We start from the raw sequence: 19,763 nt of genomic DNA, 5'->3' as shown, positions 1-19,763 counted from the left end.
GGGGGGGGGGGGGTAATTCCAGTGAAGATAAGCAGTTTTAGGCTATAGAGGTGTGATAAATGATATGTTGGATACTTCATCTTCCGGTGCTTTACATTGGAATGAAACAACTTCAATGAAAATCTCTTTATTTTCATCTATGTTACTCGAATTCTTCAAAAATGTTGCTGGTTGCGTGTCGGATCCTCCAAAAGTAGTGCATTTTTGGAGGATCCAACACAGTTGCAACGACGTTTTGGAGAGTCCAAGCAGCATAGATTTTCACGTGGTTAGAATATCTTGGTGGGATGTAACTCGTTTTGTTTTATAACTTTGCAGAGCGGATTGACTCTGAACTCCGATGGGATTTTAGGTCCGTTGACCTCGGAACTACCTGCAGAGGGACTGGATTTGAGTGTAATTTTTCCAGCTGAAGAGTCATGAACCATAATGTTACTACACATTTTTGATCACTTAGTTGAGGAAAATGTATAAATATTGTTTGCAAGTATAGAGTTCTGTCATCTATGTTGAAAATTCATACACTTGAATTTTGCGTCCGATTCTAAATTCCTTTCTTATTTTTAAATCACTTTTTGTTCCGTTGATGAAAGATAGAGATCAGGCTTTCTAAATGAGATTGAGTGGAATGAAATATGCTATTTTGTTGCAGACAGACATGTCACATATTCACCATGATCTTGACAACTTTCTTATGTTATTGATAGACTTAAATTTTACGTTCGATTCTGAAGTCCTTTCTTATTCTTAAATCACTTTTCGTTATGTTGTTGAAAGATAGAGATTAGGCTTTCTAAATGAGATTGAGTTTCGTGAATATGTAGGCAAGAAACTATTCTATCTATTTGTGCAGATATTATTTTTCGATAAATCATCGGCTCAAAAGAAGAGTGTATATAAGCATTAACACAACATATAATACTCCTACACGTTATTGTGAAATGATATAACTTTGTTATAAAATTCAACATTGAGAAACATATCGTTGAAAAATTAGCTACGAAAGTAGACCTTTTATTGAAATTAATTTGTAACTCGTTAAAAAAAAATATGGTTGGAATTAAGTAGACCAACTTTTTTGATATGATGTTTTACTAACCCAAGAAGCATCTCTAGTGGAAGTTTGATATATATATATACACATAGTTACAAAAATTTTATTCTGTCACGGGCTCAATATTTGTTCACAAATTTATTTTTTTAAGTGGTATTAATTAAATAATATGAAATCATCTCCTTTTTTTTTTTAGCATAGAAGTCCGTAATTAAAATATTTTTCATCATCGATGTTGATTTTTTACTGATATTCAAAATAATAAAGCTATAACTAAAGATAGTTAAAGTGGGTTTCATAATTTCGGGAAAATGGCACAATAATTAAATTAAATAGAACAAAAGAAATATTTTTTCAAAAAAAATCCGAAAATGCCCTTGAAGCAGGCACGTCGACGGAGACATGGCTACTTCAATTTGAAACTCTCTCTTATATAATAATAAGAATATATATATATATTCTTTCAAATCTTCCATGATCCTTTTTTTTTTCAATTTCAATTTCAAAAGATAACATAGATTTAGTTTGTTGACTTTCAATTTGAACAAATTTTTCTTCTCTGTTAGGAACTAAATATTTCATTATTTTCTTTTGACTTTTGTGTTCGAATCATCATCATCAATAATATCTTTAGATATTTATGCATATTAATAATATGATAAACTCTCCCTTTTTTCCATTATTTGCTACTTGACTTCTTTATTACTATATTTCCTTTTTTTACTAATTTTGATATGCTTCACTTGGGTTGAGGGTCTGTCAAAAACAACCCATCTACCTTTACAACGTAAGAGTAATACTCCGTATAGACCATCCTCTCCAGACTCCGCTCATCGAATAATATTGAATAGATTGTTATTATTGGATAAACTCTTACTATTAGCTAATTACGCGTAAAGAAAGGGTAGCTAATCAAAGTTCATGTACTTTAGAAAAGGTTCAAATAGATTAATATTTAAAAATGTTTGTTTAGTTTAATTAAACTTAATTGGCTTAGTTTACTCTCTTAATCAATTAATTAATTAATTAACTAAAAAGTACCATTGTTAAAGCTTGTTTTGTTGACTAGTTAACTATATCCATGGGCCATGGTCAACTACAAATAGATGTGTTGTGTTTGACTCTATAGACTTAAAATTAGGTTTTATAGGGTTGAAATTTAACCTAAGATCACTACAAAGAAAATATATATATATAAATAAATAAAATGAGGACATTGAAAATTAAGAAATGTTATATAAGTGGGCTTAGGTTGGTTGATTCAATTGAATAATTATGTCATGAATTTTTTAAATGTATAGTGGTACAAGTTGATTATAGAATACTAAGGTTTAAGAAAATTTAATAGGTGATGTCAAGTTCGAATAAAAGAGAAGGATAAAATAGATTTATAAATATCTTAAAAGAAATATAATTAATCAATTGAACCTCAAATTGACGTAACATAAAATTTATCTAGGCTGAAAAGTGAAAAGTTCACACGCCCTTCAATTTATATCAACGAGTAAGGTTTTCTTGTGCTTAATTCCTAACCATATTATTAGAACAACGAATGAGTAAAACTTACGACATTTAATCAACCCCCTATCGCAAAATAGGCACAAGAAAAAATAATAAATTGAATCGTCTTAAGAAATGAAACGGTCTTTCTGTAACTAGTTATTCATAATAGGAAATGAATTATTTCGTCTTTCATAAATTTACCGACTGAAATTGATATATATATAACTAATTTTTGACTAAGAACATAGTTGATAAATTAATTATTAGTAGCCGTAAAGTGATATGTATGTAGGAGGAGAAGCATTATTAGATAAAATAGAAAAAATGTCATTATATTAGCACTAATGAATAGTATAATTAGTCTTGTTGGTGCTTTTGGCAACAAATATAAAAATAAAATTAATATATTGTTGAAAAATAGTACTATTTTGTTTTCATTTATTAAGGCAGCCTTGTCCTGTTTATACTTGGCAAACTTTTCTTTCACTAATTTTTACTATTCTTGATTAAATAAAATTAATTAATATATGATGAATTTTCATAAAAGAAACTATTCGACCTCTTTCATGAAAGGGCCTTAACGTGAAAATACTAGTTTATCTTTGCTTACATGAGCAAAAGAAAATCTCCCTTTCGCCTACGAACATCATACAAAGAAAGGAGTATCGTACAACAAATTTAAAAGAGGATTAGACTTTCACCTTATTTTCAGTATGTCGATTAATGAGAATCTATTCGGTTCGACGAAGACATTCAAATATAAAAAAAATACTTCAAGACGTACATGCTTACCTCAGTATATGCGTTAGTTACATTTACAATGAGAATTTATATAACAAATCCTAGTTAATTAACTTGTTTGAACTTGAAGTATAACACATAATTTGTAAATAACTTTTACATCGACAACTGATAAATCGAAAATTCATGAATATATTATTGGTTGAAACTAAAATAGAAAAGTGAAATATCATGCTTTCTTCCTGAAAAGGAAATTTCATTGGATCTGTCTATTCATAAGATTTAAGAGAATATTATTACTATTAAGAAATTGACAAATCATTAATGGGTAATATAATTACAATTCCTTCCAATAAATATAATGCATATGTATTAATTTGATTGAAAGAGGAAAAAAGGATTTATTAATATAATTCTAAAGGACATGTCGTTTTTAATAGTCGTTGTCTAAAAATATATTCGAAAGTGTTGATGAATCTTAAACACATTTTTCCTATTTAATTTAACTTTGTAATAGTTTGCTTCACCATGTGACTTTTAATTTAACTTTGTAATAGTTTGCTTCATCATGTGACTTTTTCGATCGAAGAGATTCGAATGAACCCTCTTTTATCCTTTTAGCTTCATTTATAATCACGATATCATTATAGCGTAAAAATATGTACTTATATTGTAAGTATTAATTTTTTGACTTTTTTTTTTAAAATTTATCTATGGGGCACCATGACCCAAGGGCCATGGAGGAATCACGCTCTGGTCTAATGGACATAAGTCATTCACCAGACTTGGTTTCCTGTCTCCTTAGAAATCAAGGATACAGTGGTACGAGCCTATAGAACAGATCTTGTTCAAGTAAGGTCGTTAATTTTTCGACTTGAACCTTACTCTTCCTTTTTTTTTTAAACTATAAAAGAAAAGGAAACTAAATGTCCCTCATAATTCTTCTAGATGGTGGATTTTGATTGAGCAAAGGGCATAAAGTTAGTTTAATGCACTAAACTCATGTGTAGAATTCAAAAAAGAATCAAATTATAAAGATATACTATAGATAGTCATACTCTGCAATTTCGTACGTTAAAAAAAAGGATATTGAACAAATTAAAAGGTTCCAAAATGTACATCAAACATTGGAATAACAAAAGAACAACGAATTTTGATTGAGAAAGAGCATAAAAAAGATGAGATTAGTTTAATGCATTAAACTCATGCGCGAAATTCAAAAAAAGAATCATATTACAAAGATATACTATGTATAGCTATACTCTGCATTTCCGCACATTAAAAAGGAAGATATTGAACAAATTAAAAGGTCCCAAAATTTACATCAAACATGGGAATAACAAAAAAGGAATCAAATCAAAACATAATAATTTAATTAACTAATAAGTCAACAACCTATATTATATACTTATAGGTGCTTTGCTTAGTGCAAAATGACACGATTAATCAATCAAACAACACTATATATGTGGAAATTAAATAGCTATCGTGTCAAAAATATTCATAAAGTGTACTAATTAATCCGTTAATCCATTATATCATCCTTTTGCTAAATCTTATATGAAAAATATAAACAAACTATAATGTCTATTGAAAACGTAAAATTAATTTTTTTTTCACCATAAAATATAACAATTACTATTTGCAAAGAAAAACACTATACATCTCCAATAAAACATCTAGGTTGTAAAAATTATGGATTTCATTCATTTTATGATAGTTTCTATCCATTACTATATCTATCGTGATTCCTATAGAAATCCACCTTCATCCAGAAAAAATTCGTAAATCTCTTGAATTAATCTTTTATGATCAATCGTGATTCTTACAAAATCTTCTTTCGTCTAAATTTTTTTCGTAAATCTCTTAAATTAGTATTTATGCTTCGTGATACCTATAAAATCCTTTTTCATTCAGAGAAAAATTGTAAATCTCCTAAATCAGTATTTTATGCTAAAATACTAAAGTTAAAACGTCAAATAGTCACATGACAAATTGCTATATGGTGGGTAGTGGAAATCAATCCAAAAAAAATCTAAAATATTGATTCCTTTATATATTATATAGTGATTTAGTCAAACTCAAAAGGTGCAAAACGAGTTTAATTAAGTATATATAATAATATAATAATGCTTCAATTAAACTTTATAATAAAAAAATGGGAATTAATAATAAGTGTTTTCTTTATTTTCCACACACTATATAAAGCACTACCACTTCAATAAATATATCTTCAATACACTTCTTTCTCTCTCTAAATATCTGTCTTTCTCTCTCTATAACACTGAAATTTTTGTTTCTATTTTTACAGCAAAAAAAAAACAAATAATTTTGATGGATAAATTAATTAATCAAGAAAACATTATTGATGAAGAAATAATGGAACTTAGAAGAGGTCCATGGTCTGTTGAAGAAGATTTTGTTCTTATGAATTATATTTCTCATCACGGTGAAGGTCGTTGGAATTCACTCTCACGTTGTGCTGGTAAATAAATAATTATATTTAACGTATATGTAGTATCTCTATATATATATTTAGTTACTTATAGCAACGTGTCACTTACTATATGGTATTAATTACTTGTAATTGGAAGTATAATACTATTATTCTCTTCGTCTCAATTTATCTATTTTATTTTTGTTTTAGTCTGTCTTAAAACTAACATATTTAATTAATAAACAGGTTTAAAGAGGACCGGAAAAAGTTGCAGACTAAGATGGCTTAACTACCTTCGACCAGATGTTCGACTTGGAAATATTACACTTGAAGAACAACTCTTGATTCTTCAACTTCATTCTCGTTGGGGCAATAGGTATGTTCATTTAATTTGTTAATAGATGACGTAAAGAATTTTTACACTGTTAAATTATATCATATAGATTAAAACATAAGGAATATCACCTTTTTATGAAAGATTGCTATAGTTATATTACAAGACAAGAAACTTGATAATGTAATGTCTATTGACCATATAGTACTTTCCTATTCAACTAATAACGAGTTTATTATGTCTTTTTTTTGGTTGTGTAGGTGGTCAAAAATTGCGCAACATTTGCCAGGAAGAACAGATAACGAGATAAAAAATTACTGGAGAACCCGAGTCCAAAAACATGCGAAACAACTAAAATGTGATGTCAATAGCAAACAATTCCAAGACACATTACGTTATCTTTGGATTCCAAGACTAGTTGAGAGAATTCAAGCATCCAAAATTTCCAATAATAATTTTAGTAGCGAAACTCAACAACCCGTTCAACTGACGAACAACAACAATAATAGTATTTTAATCACGAGCGTTACACCGGAGAATTCCAGCGTGGCAACTTCATCAGAAAACTCTAATCAAGAATATTATCAAGTTAATCAAAGTGATCAATTATGGTTTGAAGATTACCAAGCAATGGATCAACAAAATAATATAGAATTATGGATGGATAATGAAGATGTTTTCAACAATTTGTGCAACAATGAAGACATTTGGTCCTTATTAGAGCATTAAATTAAATTAACTCAACAACAGATCTTAGGTTTGAGCCTCCTTGGTTACAGAGTCGTTTTTATTAGGAAGCACTTTACCTCAATGTGGGACTTCTCGGCGCGAATCTGGATTTAGTCGGACTCAGAAAAAGAAGTTTTAGTTTTGGCAATTTTTTTAGAGATAATTAATAAGCATTAAACAAAGCATAGAACAATTTTATCTTCTTTTTTTTGTGTGCGTCATTATTTGTAACATTGCAATTACAAGTAGATGGTAATAATTATATTGTTAACTTGTTTTCTTCAAGATTTTTATCGTCCGTCAAAGTTAATCGTACTCAACGTTCCAACACATTGATTATTTTTTTTCAATATTAAAAAATCGATAACATAGTTTAATTTGTTCATGACTTTTAACTTGAAGATCATAAAAACAGATAATTACAATTTACAATCCTAAATACTTCGACCAAATAGTTTACGAAATATATATAAAATGTACTGGTTTTGACNTTTTGTGTGCGTCATTATTTGTAACATTGCAATTACAAGTAGATGGTAATAATTATATTGTTAACTTGTTTTCTTCAAGATTTTTATCGTCCGTCAAAGTTAATCGTACTCAACGTTCCAACACATTGATTATTTTTTTTCAATATTAAAACGAGCCCTTTTTTTTTTATTTGGAAGACGGGCATTGCGTTCGGTTCAAAAGGCATGGTTTTCAGTATGTCTCCAGATAGGGCTTCCACTAGTCCGGCTAGCTAGTGAGCGGTTCTTTCGGGCGGGAAGCAGGCCGGACTTGCTGCTTTTGTTTTAAAAAGCCCCGAAAATGGTCTGCTTGAGCGGTCTTAACATCCTCATAGAAGGGAGAATTATGCCTCTCGGTAAAGAGACTTTTTAAGACCTCCCCGAGAGCGGAAGGATCAAATTCCTTTGGTTCAAGGTGGCCCTTGACTATGGCCTCGAGGTCCAGCGTCGATAACATAGTTTAATTTGTTCATGACTTTTAACTTGAATATCATAAAAACAGATAATTACAATTTACGATCCTAAATACTTCGACCAAATAGTTTACGAAATATATATAAAATGTATTGGTTTTGACATATATTGTTTGAACTATTTTTGCTTTTGGCTTTTTTGATTTATGAGCAAATAGCTTACGTGTGAGAAGCAAATTAACAAAGTTCATGTACCTTAAACTTAAAAAGGTTCAATAAGATTTAACAATGTTTGTTTAGTTTGCAGAAACCTAGTTGGCCAGATTAATCTCTTAATTATTAATTAATTAACTAATAAGAATTATTGCTAGAAGCTTGCTTATTTGACTAGTTAACTCATAAACATGGTCAACTACAAATATGAGATGTCTTTGACTCTATAGAGTACTTAGGTTAATAGGGTTGAAAGTTGAAATCTTAAATCAATACAAATTAAAAAAATTAAGAAAAAAAATGAGGACATTAAGAAGTGTTAATTACATAGTGGCTTACGTTGCTAATTGAATTTATATGAATTCTTAAGTACAAGTTGATTAAAGAGTAATAATGCTTAGAGAATTTATGTTGTCACTTGTCACAATTCAAATTCATCATATAAAATATTATCTGTTTTGGCATAATGAGCCTTAGATAAAAAAAATTCTTAGGTTATGTTGTTGTTGATGTTGAGCCTAAAAAATGTGTGTATCTGTTAGTTCTTTTACGTGACCCGTCTTCCTTAATCTGTCCTTCATCATGATTATCACAAATATTTGAGTTCGAATTTTAAAAAAAAGAAAGGAAAAGATAGGTTAACATATATTCGTAATATTAAAGTAATATAATCACAAATTTATCTTCTAAGAGAAACTAATCTAAATAAATGGAAATAAAAAAAAATATAAAATTCATATAACTGAATTAATTTAAATGTAGATTAATTATTAGCAGCCGTAATGTGACATGTGTAGGAGGAGAAGCATTAGAATAAAATAGAAAAATGTCATTATATTAGCACTAATGAATAGTAATAATTAATTCTGTTGGTGCTTTGGCAACAACAACAAAGAAAGAGGGGAAACTATTCGACATTTTCCATGAAAGGGCCTTACACATGGAAATATTAGTTGATCCTTCTGATAAAACTAAAGATAATTCTCTCTTTCTCCTATAAGTATATTCATCCTATAGAAAATAGGAGTCTCGTACAAAAAAATTTAAAGAGGACTTTCACCTTATTTTTTTTGGTGTGTTAATGGGAATCTACTCCGATAGAGACGACAATGAAAACAAAGAAAGAATCAGAGGCAATGATGCCAATCAACTCGACAAAGACTTTTAGCTATGAGAAAAGACAAAGAAAGAAAATACCTTATGACATATGTATTTACCTAATAAGTATATGTGTTAGTTATATTTACAACGAGGATTTATACAACAAATCCTAGCTACTTGTTTGAACTTGAAGTATAACTCATAGCTACAAAATATTTTTTACACCACCAAGTGATAAATCGAATATTCAAAGGTGCTACGTTGGTATATATTAAGATAGAAACCAAAAATAGAAAAGTGAAACTTAATGCTTTCTTCCCAAAAAGAAACAAGAAATTACATAATATTTATTGTTAGGGATCGACAAATCATTAATGGAGAATTTTGATTTGATTGATAGAAAAGAAGTGGAAAAGGACAAATGTTGGTTTTAGGAGCATTTTAATATTTTAAAATTATGTTGAAGTGCTGTCTCCAATTCCATGGCTGTCTCCAATTCCATGGCTTCATACCTGTCAGAAATTAGACCTTAATACCTTAAAAAAATTAGTCAGCATGGTGCATTACTTTTTAGCCGTTGAATTTGGATTAATTGTCACACTTCATTGCTGATTAAGTTTGATGTGAACGTTGGCCATTTTTGTTGTACGTTGTGGCTTTCTGGCAGAACGTGTGTAGTGGTCAACTATGACCATTACTTCCTCGCTCTTTATTTCTATTTATTCTTTGTAACCTATGTAACTCTTAAAATCATTATTTTTACTATTTATTATTCCATTATCTTCCTGTTCATTGCTAGGAAGACTTCTTCTAGTATAAATAGTGGTGGTCTTCATTTGGTTTGTTATACACAACACATAAGAAAAATATAGAGTGAAAGAGTTAGTCAAAAAGAGAGTTCTTATTAGTTGAAGAGAGGTGTTCTTTTTTGTGAAGCTTTAGACTCAACTCTTGTCCAGAGTTGTTGAGTTGTACTTTGTGAAGGTTGTTGTATCTGTTGGGGTTATTTGCCCTGATTTCTTACCATAAATAAGTTTTCCTTTTAGGAAAAGGTTTTAATATTTTGACTAGTCCTTTTCTTGTAGGAAAGGTTTTAGGACTCTATAAATATAGGCTTGTTCCTTCTAACTTAATTAGCATTCACAATGTAGTCCTAGAGTTTTGAGAGTTGCGGTTTTGGAGGAGAATTTTGTATACCTCCTTGTATTCCGAATGAATTGGTTGAGGTTGTTTCTCTCTATATTTTGTACTCTCATATTTATAGTGGATTGCTCATCTCCTTTGTGGACGTAGGTCGATTGACCGAACTATGTTAAATCTGTCTCTTTTGATGTGTTTCTCGTTGGTCTTCTTACTCGTGGTCTTTCGAGGTTTGCTTTGTTAGCTTCCGCATTACACTTGCTTATTTCGGTCCTAACAAGTGGTATCAGAGTCATGGTTCAATGATGGAACCATGTTAGAGATGGGTGTTCATCTTGGTGGGTGTAGTTCTAGTCGCAACCTTTTTGACAGTAATGAAGATTTTGTTGGAGAAACTGTTTCAGAGAGGTTCTCTGTGTCGAGACGTAGATTTGATGGAAGAGATTATGGAGAAGAGATGCAAGATCCTAAAGATTATGTGAAGAAGGTGGACAAATTTATTTTGTCAGAAATTCAGGCCAAGGGGGAGATTTGTTGGGGTTATTTGCCCTGATTTCTTACCATAAATAAGTTTTCCTTTTAGGAAAGGGTTTTAATATTTTGACTAGTCCTTTTCTTGTAGAAAAGGTTTTAGGACTCTATAAATATAGGTTTGTTCCTTCTAACTTAATTATCATTCACAATGTAGTCCTAGGGTTTTGAGAGTTGCGGTTTTGGAGGAGAATTTTGTGTACCTCCTTGTATTCTGAGTGAATTGGTTGAGGTTGTTTCTCTCTATATTTTGTACTCTCATATTTATAGTGGATTGTTCATTTCCTTTGTGGACGTAGGTCGATTGACCGAACCACGTTAAATCTGTCTCTTTTGATGTGTTTCTCATTTGTCTTCTTACTCGTGGTCTTTCGAGGTTTGCTTTGCTAGCTTTCGCATTACACCTGCTTATTTCGGTCCTAATAGTATCCTGGAGGGGACAAGTCAAGAAGGACTGCTGCTGGACCGGTGAAAACATTTGCTGCAGTGGGCTTGAATCTCCTTAAAGAGAGCGAGATATCCGCGTCTCAGCCTGAAGAGATTTTTGTTTCTTCATTTTATTTTTCAATTGTAATCTTGCAATTTTATTATTTTGTAATTTTTCACTAACAACAAATATATCCCAAATTGACGTAAATGGTAAACAAATACCCTCCGTCATATTTTTGGAACATTAGTGCCCCTGCCGTCCAAAAACTAGAGCATATATATCCTTAACTTAGTCATTTTTTGCTTTCACCTAAGAATATTGGAGGTGAACCTAGAATTTTTAGTTTATTAATTTTTGACTTGCGTTATACATCTATTACTAGAAAAAGTTGCAATAAATTCAAGTTATGTATATTGATAAAGTATAATCAATGTATATTGTTTGGCAAATAATAAAAGAAAATGATAGGATAATAACTTAGGATCGTAGTACAGTATAATTTTATTTTATATTTCTTGTCTATTAAACGGTCCTTATAATTTTATATTATTAACTAAACACTCTTGATCATATTAATTCAAATCTAAAATTTAACTCATGAGACAATCAGAATTGCCTAAAACCACAAAAAGAGACATAACATCCATCCTCTACGATATGATATTCAACAGTACTGCACATCAAGAATTAGATATATAGAGCTTAGACAACATGATGAAATGAAAGTCTAATATTAAGTAAACGAATGAATTAAGATGAACCTGACTTAGTATTGATAGACTCCAATAACATAATAACTATAAGTAAATGAAATTCTTTTAATCTAACTTATTATGCGATAATTTTCACTGATATTATTAAAATATAAATCTTGATACGTGGATTATTACATGTCTACATGAAATCAGAAAGTCAAAATTCATGTCAACTTGGCTACATAGTTGAATGAGTCCACTATGTAGAATGAAGGGAAATTAATTTATTATATAGTCATATAGTATATAGTCAAAACCAAAAGGTGCAAAACGAGTCGTATTATCACATACTATGTTTAAATTAAACTTTATAATAAAAAAATGGGAATTAAAAAATAGAATTATTATTTTTAATCATTCCCTCACACTATATATAAAGCTGCACAACTCCCTCTATCTCCAAAATACATCTATTCACAACACTTACTTTCTCTTTCTCTCTCTCTCTCTATAAAACATTAGCAAAATCCGTCAATATTTTTTATATTTTTATTTTATCAATCAATTTTGATGGATAAATTAATTAATCAAGAAAATTATATTGATGAAGAAATAATGGAGCTTAGAAGAGGTCCATGGACTGTTGAAGAAGATTTTATTCTAATGAATTATATTTCTCATCATGGTGAAGGTCGTTGGAATTCTCTCTCACGTTGTGCTGGTAAATAAATAACTCTTTAACGTATATATCATCCGGATATAAACGTTTTACACTATCAATATGTATATTTTTCTGTTTTAGTCTATTCAAAAACTGACGTTTCGATTAATTAAACAGGTTTAAAGAGAACGGGAAAAAGTTGTCGGCTAAGATGGCTTAATTATCTTAGACCAAATGTTCGACATGGAAATATTACACTTGAAGAACAACTTTTAATTCTTCAACTTCATTTTCGTTGGGGCAATAGGTATATTATTTTATTATTAATTTTGTTTTAAAATATATATATTTTTATATTTGAAAACACCTAGCCATAAGTTTTTCATTTTAATTTATTCTTATTGAGAATTTTTTACAAGAACATAAATTTCAAATATCTTACAACTACATATTTTTTGAGTGTAGGTGGTCAAAAATTGCGGAACATTTGCCAGGAAGAACGGATAATGAGATTAAGAATTACTGGAGAACTCGAGTCCAAAAACATGCAAAACAACTAAAATGTGATGTCAATAGCAAACAATTCCAAGATACATTACGTTATCTTTGGATTCCAAGACTAGTTGAGAGAATTCAAGCATCCAAAATTTCCAATAATAATTCTAGTAGCGAAACTCAACAACCCGTTCAACTGACGAACAACAACAATAATAGTATTTTAATCACGAGCGTTACACCGGAGAATTCCAGCGTGGCAACTTCATCAGAAAACTCTAATCAAGATTATTATCAAGTTAATCAAAGTGATCAATTATGGTATGAAGATTACCAAGCAATGGATCAACAAAATAATATAGAATTATGGATGGATAATGAAGATGTTTTCAACAATTTGTGCAACATTGAAGACATTTGGTCCTAATTAGAAAGTAGTAATTAAATTAAATCAACAACTATGTTTGAGTATTGGTATGTTTTTTTTAGAGTATAATCAACAATTGTAAGAAATGATAGAACATTTTTATCTTTATTATTTGCCATTTGTTTGTAAACTTAATTACAAGTTATAAAAGCACACTTACAAGTTCAAAAAGAGCCTTTTTTTTTTGTTGGTTGCTCTTTTGTTGTTCGGTATCTGCAATAAAGTTTTACTAAATTCAAATTTACGCGTTGCAGACCCTATTTCTAGTAGCGATGATCCCAAAGTGATTTTTTTTCATCCTCAAAGCTCGAATCCCAAATCTCGAATTAAGGGTGGAACGATTTCAGTCATCACACCACAACCCATGTTGGTGAAACAGAGCCTTATAAGAAAACCTTTTTTGAAAACAATTGGAACTTTTTGGAAAAAATAGTTCCAAATGTAATCTTTGTTTACATATATTTTCATAGTTATAATTAGGTTTTAGTGCAATTTAAACACTTCCCACACTTTGCCGTGATCTTATCTTTTAGTTTAATTCAAATAATGTAACTTAATTTGTTGACCATCAATCGGCTTCTTTCCTCTTAACAACAAAATATACAAGTTTAAGATCTATACAATACTCAGCGTAACATTATAAGTGGAGTCTGAAAAAGATAGTAAATACATAGATAATCAACTATACCCTTACTTTAGAAGATAAAATAGTTATTTTCGATAGATTGATTTACACACAAATAATATAAAATTATAAATATTAATACATACAAAACGCGTATAAAATAATTATAGATATTAACAAAGTCAGAAAAAAAGTATTTAGATTTAGTACATGCATGTGCATATATATGAAATATTGTTATTTATGTATTATTTAATACGATTTTCTATATACACAATATAAATTCCGATGAAGTATCTTTAACTAATTATCTTTCATTATATATGGTTACGCAACTGATTAAATCCTAAATTTATTATTATAGTTTTAATTCTAAGTCATATCTGGTGTTGACCATTTTATTTGACTCTTAACAATAGTTTATAATGTACAATTTGATTTCCTTGAGCTACAAGACTATTTTATTCTTTGTTGACTTTGACTATTGTTTTTGACTCAACAATAGTATATATTTTATTTAGATAGATTAAAATAGTAAACTCTTACTAAGATGTTTGAACTAATTTCTTTTCTTTATTTATGCCTTTTGAATTTTTTGCAAGTAATTAATTATCGGTCTTAATTTAGGTGACATTTTTCACTTCTTTAAAATTAACCTGACAAATATTTTAAGCTAAATTAAATTAAATTTTAAATAAGCGATATATGATAAGTACTATATAGTGCAAATTTTTTTCACGCTAGTGCAATTATTTATTTCTTTTAAAATCTTAATCGAAATCCATATTAATTTCAGTCTCAAAAAGCTAAAAAAAGATGGTAGATAAATTGGGACAAAATTAAGGAGTATCTAATATATTGTGTGTACATGGGGTTGCAAAGCAAATTAAGTTCATGTACCTTGAAAAGTTTATTTTTGGGATTTAATAATATGATTATTTAGTCTCAAAGTAAGCTAAGTTAATCTATTTTTTTGAGTACTTAATTAATAAGAACTAACTTTAGAAGCTTCTTAATTAGTTTGACTTGTATTGTACACACGTCAACTACAAATTAGAGATGAGATTTCTCTTAACTCTATAGACTTGTTATTATGTTTAGAGGGGACAATTAGAAAAATTAAAAAATAATATATATATATATATATATATATATACACACACATAATCACCATTAATAGTTATTATTAGGAATTGACAAAACATAAATAAGGAAATTCCAACTAGTATACTACAAATGTTACAAGTCATAACTATTGATTGAAACATAAGATAAGAGTGAGGGAATGAATCCAAAAGGTTCATCAATATAAGTTGTGGTCGGATAGTTCAGAATTTATGATTTTTCATTAGAATTTTTAGGTTTACGATTTTGAGAATGATTTTTTTAATAAATATCGGGCTTAGAAACAAGTCTTGTAATATTTGAATCTAAATTTAATAAAGCCTCAATATGAATATTGGTAGTGCCATAGACATGTGCAACGAAGAATGATCAGTTGAACTGCACGTTTCATCGAATTAAAAAATTATATTATTTATATAAAATATTATACAAAGTATTTAGACTGAAAAGTATTTTTCGTATGTATATATTAAATCTTAACACTCTTAATAAAAAATTTTGATCTCGCCATATACGACACCAAATAAGAAAAATCCAAAAGTATCCACATCTATTTTACTGCCAATGAATCTAGACCAACTATACATTCATCCTATTATTATTTTTAAAAATATAATCTTGGTCATATTTTGCTTCACCAATTGATTGGATGTTTCATTCATTGATCAATCACAATTTCTATAGTGATTGAATTAATTTTTGGACGTATCAAAATAATTTAAGCTAATATTCATTGATAAAGGGATATGTTATTGACTCAACCCGCTCACACTTCCTCCTCCCCGTTCCTTATTCATCTTTAAAAAACCATCATCATCACTCCATCCATAATCTCTTATAATTTTAAGATTGAACGTTCAGATTTATTCACAATAACTAAATCGTAAAAATTATAGTGATTACAATCTTTATAATTCTTAATGAACATGATTTTATTTTATTTTGCTTAATATATCGATCTATCTAGATCCCCGTGATTCGTGAATTATATGTTAAATCTATAATACATTTTTATTTTTTGTAGGGCAATGTTACTATATATTATAAAACTTCTTTTCTTCACTAGTGTGAATTCTAATTTGAGAAATTGGATGATACATTGAACAATCAAATAAAAAAGATCAATCAACTAAGTCTATAATTAATTAATTATATTGTAGGGGCCTAAAGCTATATAGTGCCAAAACAACACGTCTTAATTAATAATTAAATCAACTAAATGTGGTATTTATTAAAAGGTAAAAGGTATATTAAAAAATATTCCTATCTCCAAATATATTTGATTTATTTATAAACATATGTGGGGTAATTTAGAGTTAAAAATCAACATAGTTACGTGTACTATATAATTTGTAAACATTAGAGGGAACATTAGTAAATATTTTAATATTAAAACTATACTTTAAATGGGAAGCGTGCGTTTGAGTAATGAAAAGAGACCATTTTGGTGGGCTTATACCCCTTTTTTTAAGTTTTTTATTTTTCAGGTGCGAATAAAATTTCATATTAATAATTGAAAAAAAAATATGTGATATATAAAATATGTAGAAATATTCTAAATGTGTGAGATATTTTAGAGAAAATTGTACGAGATTGATTCAAATTAAAGCAGATAATATCACATGATTCATGTTTGGTTGCCATAACTATTCTATCGGTTGATGTAATGGGGATAAGTTGTCAAATGTTGCGAGAATCGAACATGTGTAACTTAGTTCGAGGATAATTGTTAAGAATGTGACACACTATCAGATAATCACCAATTTTTTGAATCAATAGTTGAAAAGAAAAAGACTAATATATAAAATATAGTGATACTCTCAATAAGATAAAGCGTTTTTTGAAATATATATATATAATTTAAAATAAATAATATCTTATCATATTAAAATATTTTTAGGCCTCTTTAGCCCAACAAAAAGAAGGGCTATAAGAAATAGAAACTATGTCTACATGTGGGAGGATGTATGTCTACTAAAAGCAAAGCTTGTTTTTTTGTCTTAATTTTTAAATAATAATGGCTTGTCTAGTGTATTTTGCGCGGTAGAATTGTTTCACACATTTTCAGTTGATATAATATATAGTGAGTATAATTAATATTTGCTTAATCTTATACAATCGATATATGTCGTCTTACTGCATTTTTTTTTCAATATAATTAATATTCATCTGATACAATTAGCTCTTTTATCTATACAATAACGGTATATAGCTACGTTTCGTAAATATACAATTTATATAGCTAGATTTCATAATCATACTTTAAATTAAACTATAGCTATTTAAATAATCACTAGCTAACAATAATCCCTCACATATTATCAGATGAGACATCTCTAGCCATAAAAAAATCATAAAATGATATACAATAACAATATAAACTAGAAAAAAGAAAAGAAGAGACATAACTTTAATAATATCTAGTAGGTTTAGTTGCATCTATCATAAAGTCATGAATTACACTCGTGAGCTTTTACGTGGAGTGGTAAGTACTCTTCATTCTTAATCAGAGGTTTTGAATTTGAGTCCTAGTGAGTACGAAGTTGGCTTTGTTAAGGAGCTTGATTCTAAATTTAGTTGAATTCCAATATTAATACCATATATCGAATACCGAATGGAAAACTAAAATTTAAAAAGTCATAGAACACGTGATTTGGGTACTCTTTTTTCTAGATTAATTTGTTTATGTAAATGTCTTCATCCTCTTTAACTTTTAAATTAATTAGCCATAAATTCTAAAAATATGTGTACCTATTTTAATTTTATTTCTTTTGTAAAAAAGACAGCTAAACAAATAAAATAAAAGAAGTTTATTGTTTAATATGGTGGCTTTAAAACAGTGCAATGAATATGGAAGCATTTTTAAAAATTGTAAACTCAAAGTGGTCCATGAATTGTCTATTTATAGTATATAATAGTAGTTATATAATTAATAATATAAAGCAAGAAAACAAAAATAAGATTATTTTACTGTAATATATAAAAATTATTGTATTAATAAGTTCAAGCAAAACGATGGCCGGTGGCTTAAGATGTATACAATCTTTGCTTAGTTATTATTTTTTGTAATCATTACTTTAATAATTAATATTTAGATCCTCTCCATATGTGTTTTCACATTTTCTTTATCTTACTTAATGGTTTTCTAGTTGTGTCCGATATTTATATTTGAATTTGATAAAAATTTAGATTTTCGACAAAAAAATCCATATTAAAGGATACGTAAAGCACTCACTAACAAAGACAACTCCATATTCAAGGTCAGTGGCAGAGTCACATATACTTTAGGGATGTCGATCAACATTCCCTCATCAGAAAATTACACTATATAGCTAGGTAAAAAATATTTTTTATGTATATATATTGACACTTCTTGCCTTTTACGCGATTTTACTTCTTTATGTTTTGATAGTACCCCTTAATTGAAATTCTGGCTTAGCCACTATGTAGAGTTTAATAAGGATAAAAGAGCACATACTTACTACTCGATCACAAACGTTTGTTGGTTATAGTTCAATCTTGGATATTAAAAATGATTAAGAGTGCTTAATCTCACCATATGTACTTGATTAATCAGCTGTTTAAAGAGGACTTATAAGCAATTATAGAGGGATTTACACATTAATTTTGAATAATAAATAAAGTACTTCCAATAGGGATAGACATGAAGTTATGTACAGCTAGTTATAACTTGTTAATTCTAAAATTACTAAATAATAATATATAGCCCTCAATAGCATAACTACATAGCCCATTTCACATTAAATCACATAAATATTTTAATGAGGCACCACAAAAAAAAAATTAGCTAAATTTCTCTAGAGGCAAGCTAGTAGCTGACACTATTAAAAAAACGCAAATTTTAAATAAATTTTATCGAAAATTGGATTGTAAAAAATATTCTAACAGGGATATATAATAACAATCTCATATTTCTGATGATATTTTGAAAGAAATGTCAATTAAAAATTCGCGTTTTTTCAATAGTTAGAGGTAAGAAGTAAGTTTGGTGACATATTGGTGAGATTTTGATGAACACAATAAGCCTAGGTTAGAGTTGCATGTTGTATATATATGAGTTTATAATATTATGTCATTTTTATTTTTATAGCAGGTAATATATTTTATTTTTAATATTATAAATCTTATACTTTAGAAGTGTATTTATAAATATCTTTTGGGTGATGACCTAATAAAAGTCATGATAAAGTCAAAAAATTTTACTATGAGTGTCCAAGATTTTAACAAATGGAAAAATGCCAAATATATTCATGTACTATATATCAAAATAGTTTAAATATACTCTCGTTTTGAGTTTCGGCTCAAATATATCTTCTCGTTATACTTTCAATTCAAAATAAGTATAAATCACTGTAAAGATGTATATTTCAATCGAAATATAATAAGAGAAGTATATTTGAACAAAAACTCAAATGAGGGATGTGTTTCAAACTATTTTTGATAACACATCAGTATATTTGATCATTTTCCATTCAATATATATATATAAGTAATTTTTAATTAAGCTACATACACATCATAATTTTCAATGTACATGATATATTTTTGACGAAAATATTTAATTGACCATCTTTCAGTA

At 28.5% G+C, this 19,763-nt stretch overlaps 3 protein-coding genes and 1 pseudogene across 3 annotated transcripts in view; 3 read left to right on the top strand and 1 right to left on the bottom strand.

The window, feature by feature from the left end:
• LOC125863155 (30S ribosomal protein S1, chloroplastic-like) overlaps nucleotides 1-651 on the top strand; it is a 5,654-nt gene extending 5,003 nt beyond the window's left edge. The window contains exon 7 of the mRNA XM_049543310.1: nucleotides 319-651. Coding sequence (XP_049399267.1) covers nucleotides 319-423 — 105 coding nt within the window. The 3' untranslated portion in view covers nucleotides 424-651. The remainder of the gene's footprint in view (nucleotides 1-318) is intronic.
• Nucleotides 652-4,006: 3,355 nt separating this feature from the next.
• Nucleotides 4,007-4,160, bottom strand: LOC125863499 (small nucleolar RNA U3; annotated as a pseudogene).
• Nucleotides 4,161-5,545: 1,385 nt separating this feature from the next.
• On the top strand, nucleotides 5,546-6,842 carry LOC125863377 (transcription factor MYB78-like). Its single transcript, XM_049543566.1, has 3 exons — nucleotides 5,546-5,783; nucleotides 5,982-6,111; nucleotides 6,330-6,842. Exons 1-3 carry the CDS (start codon nucleotides 5,633-5,635, stop codon nucleotides 6,796-6,798), a joined length of 750 nt encoding a protein of 249 aa, XP_049399523.1. The 5' UTR covers nucleotides 5,546-5,632; the 3' UTR covers nucleotides 6,799-6,842.
• Nucleotides 6,843-12,318: 5,476 nt separating this feature from the next.
• LOC125863378 (transcription factor MYB78-like) lies at nucleotides 12,319-13,574 on the top strand. The gene is made up of 3 exons (XM_049543567.1): nucleotides 12,319-12,551; nucleotides 12,669-12,798; nucleotides 12,957-13,574. Exons 1-3 carry the CDS (start codon nucleotides 12,401-12,403, stop codon nucleotides 13,411-13,413), a joined length of 738 nt encoding a protein of 245 aa, XP_049399524.1. The 5' UTR covers nucleotides 12,319-12,400; the 3' UTR covers nucleotides 13,414-13,574.
• The last annotated feature ends 6,189 nt before the right edge of the window (nucleotides 13,575-19,763 follow it).

This window comes from Solanum stenotomum, chromosome 4 (assembly GCF_019186545.1).
Source record: "Solanum stenotomum isolate F172 chromosome 4, ASM1918654v1, whole genome shotgun sequence".
Lineage (NCBI taxonomy): Eukaryota > Viridiplantae > Streptophyta > Magnoliopsida > Solanales > Solanaceae > Solanum > Solanum stenotomum.
Note: the sequence above shows the minus strand (reverse complement) of the source record. Positions and strands in the feature narration are given on the sequence as shown.

Bases quoted from the DNA above. Each gene is read 5' to 3' on its own strand.
- LOC125863378 (XM_049543567.1), top strand. From the start codon at position 12,401: ATGGATAAATTAATTAATCAAGAAAATTATATTGATGAAGAAATAATG. The intron at 12,552-12,668 runs GTAAATAAATAA...TTAATTAAACAG, and splicing joins TTCTCTCTCACGTTGTGCTG to GTTTAAAGAGAACGGGAAAA. The intron at 12,799-12,956 runs GTATATTATTTT...TTTTGAGTGTAG, and splicing joins CATTTTCGTTGGGGCAATAG to GTGGTCAAAAATTGCGGAAC.
- LOC125863377 (XM_049543566.1), top strand. From the start codon at position 5,633: ATGGATAAATTAATTAATCAAGAAAACATTATTGATGAAGAAATAATG. The intron at 5,784-5,981 runs GTAAATAAATAA...ATTAATAAACAG, and splicing joins TTCACTCTCACGTTGTGCTG to GTTTAAAGAGGACCGGAAAA. The intron at 6,112-6,329 runs GTATGTTCATTT...TTGGTTGTGTAG, and splicing joins CATTCTCGTTGGGGCAATAG to GTGGTCAAAAATTGCGCAAC.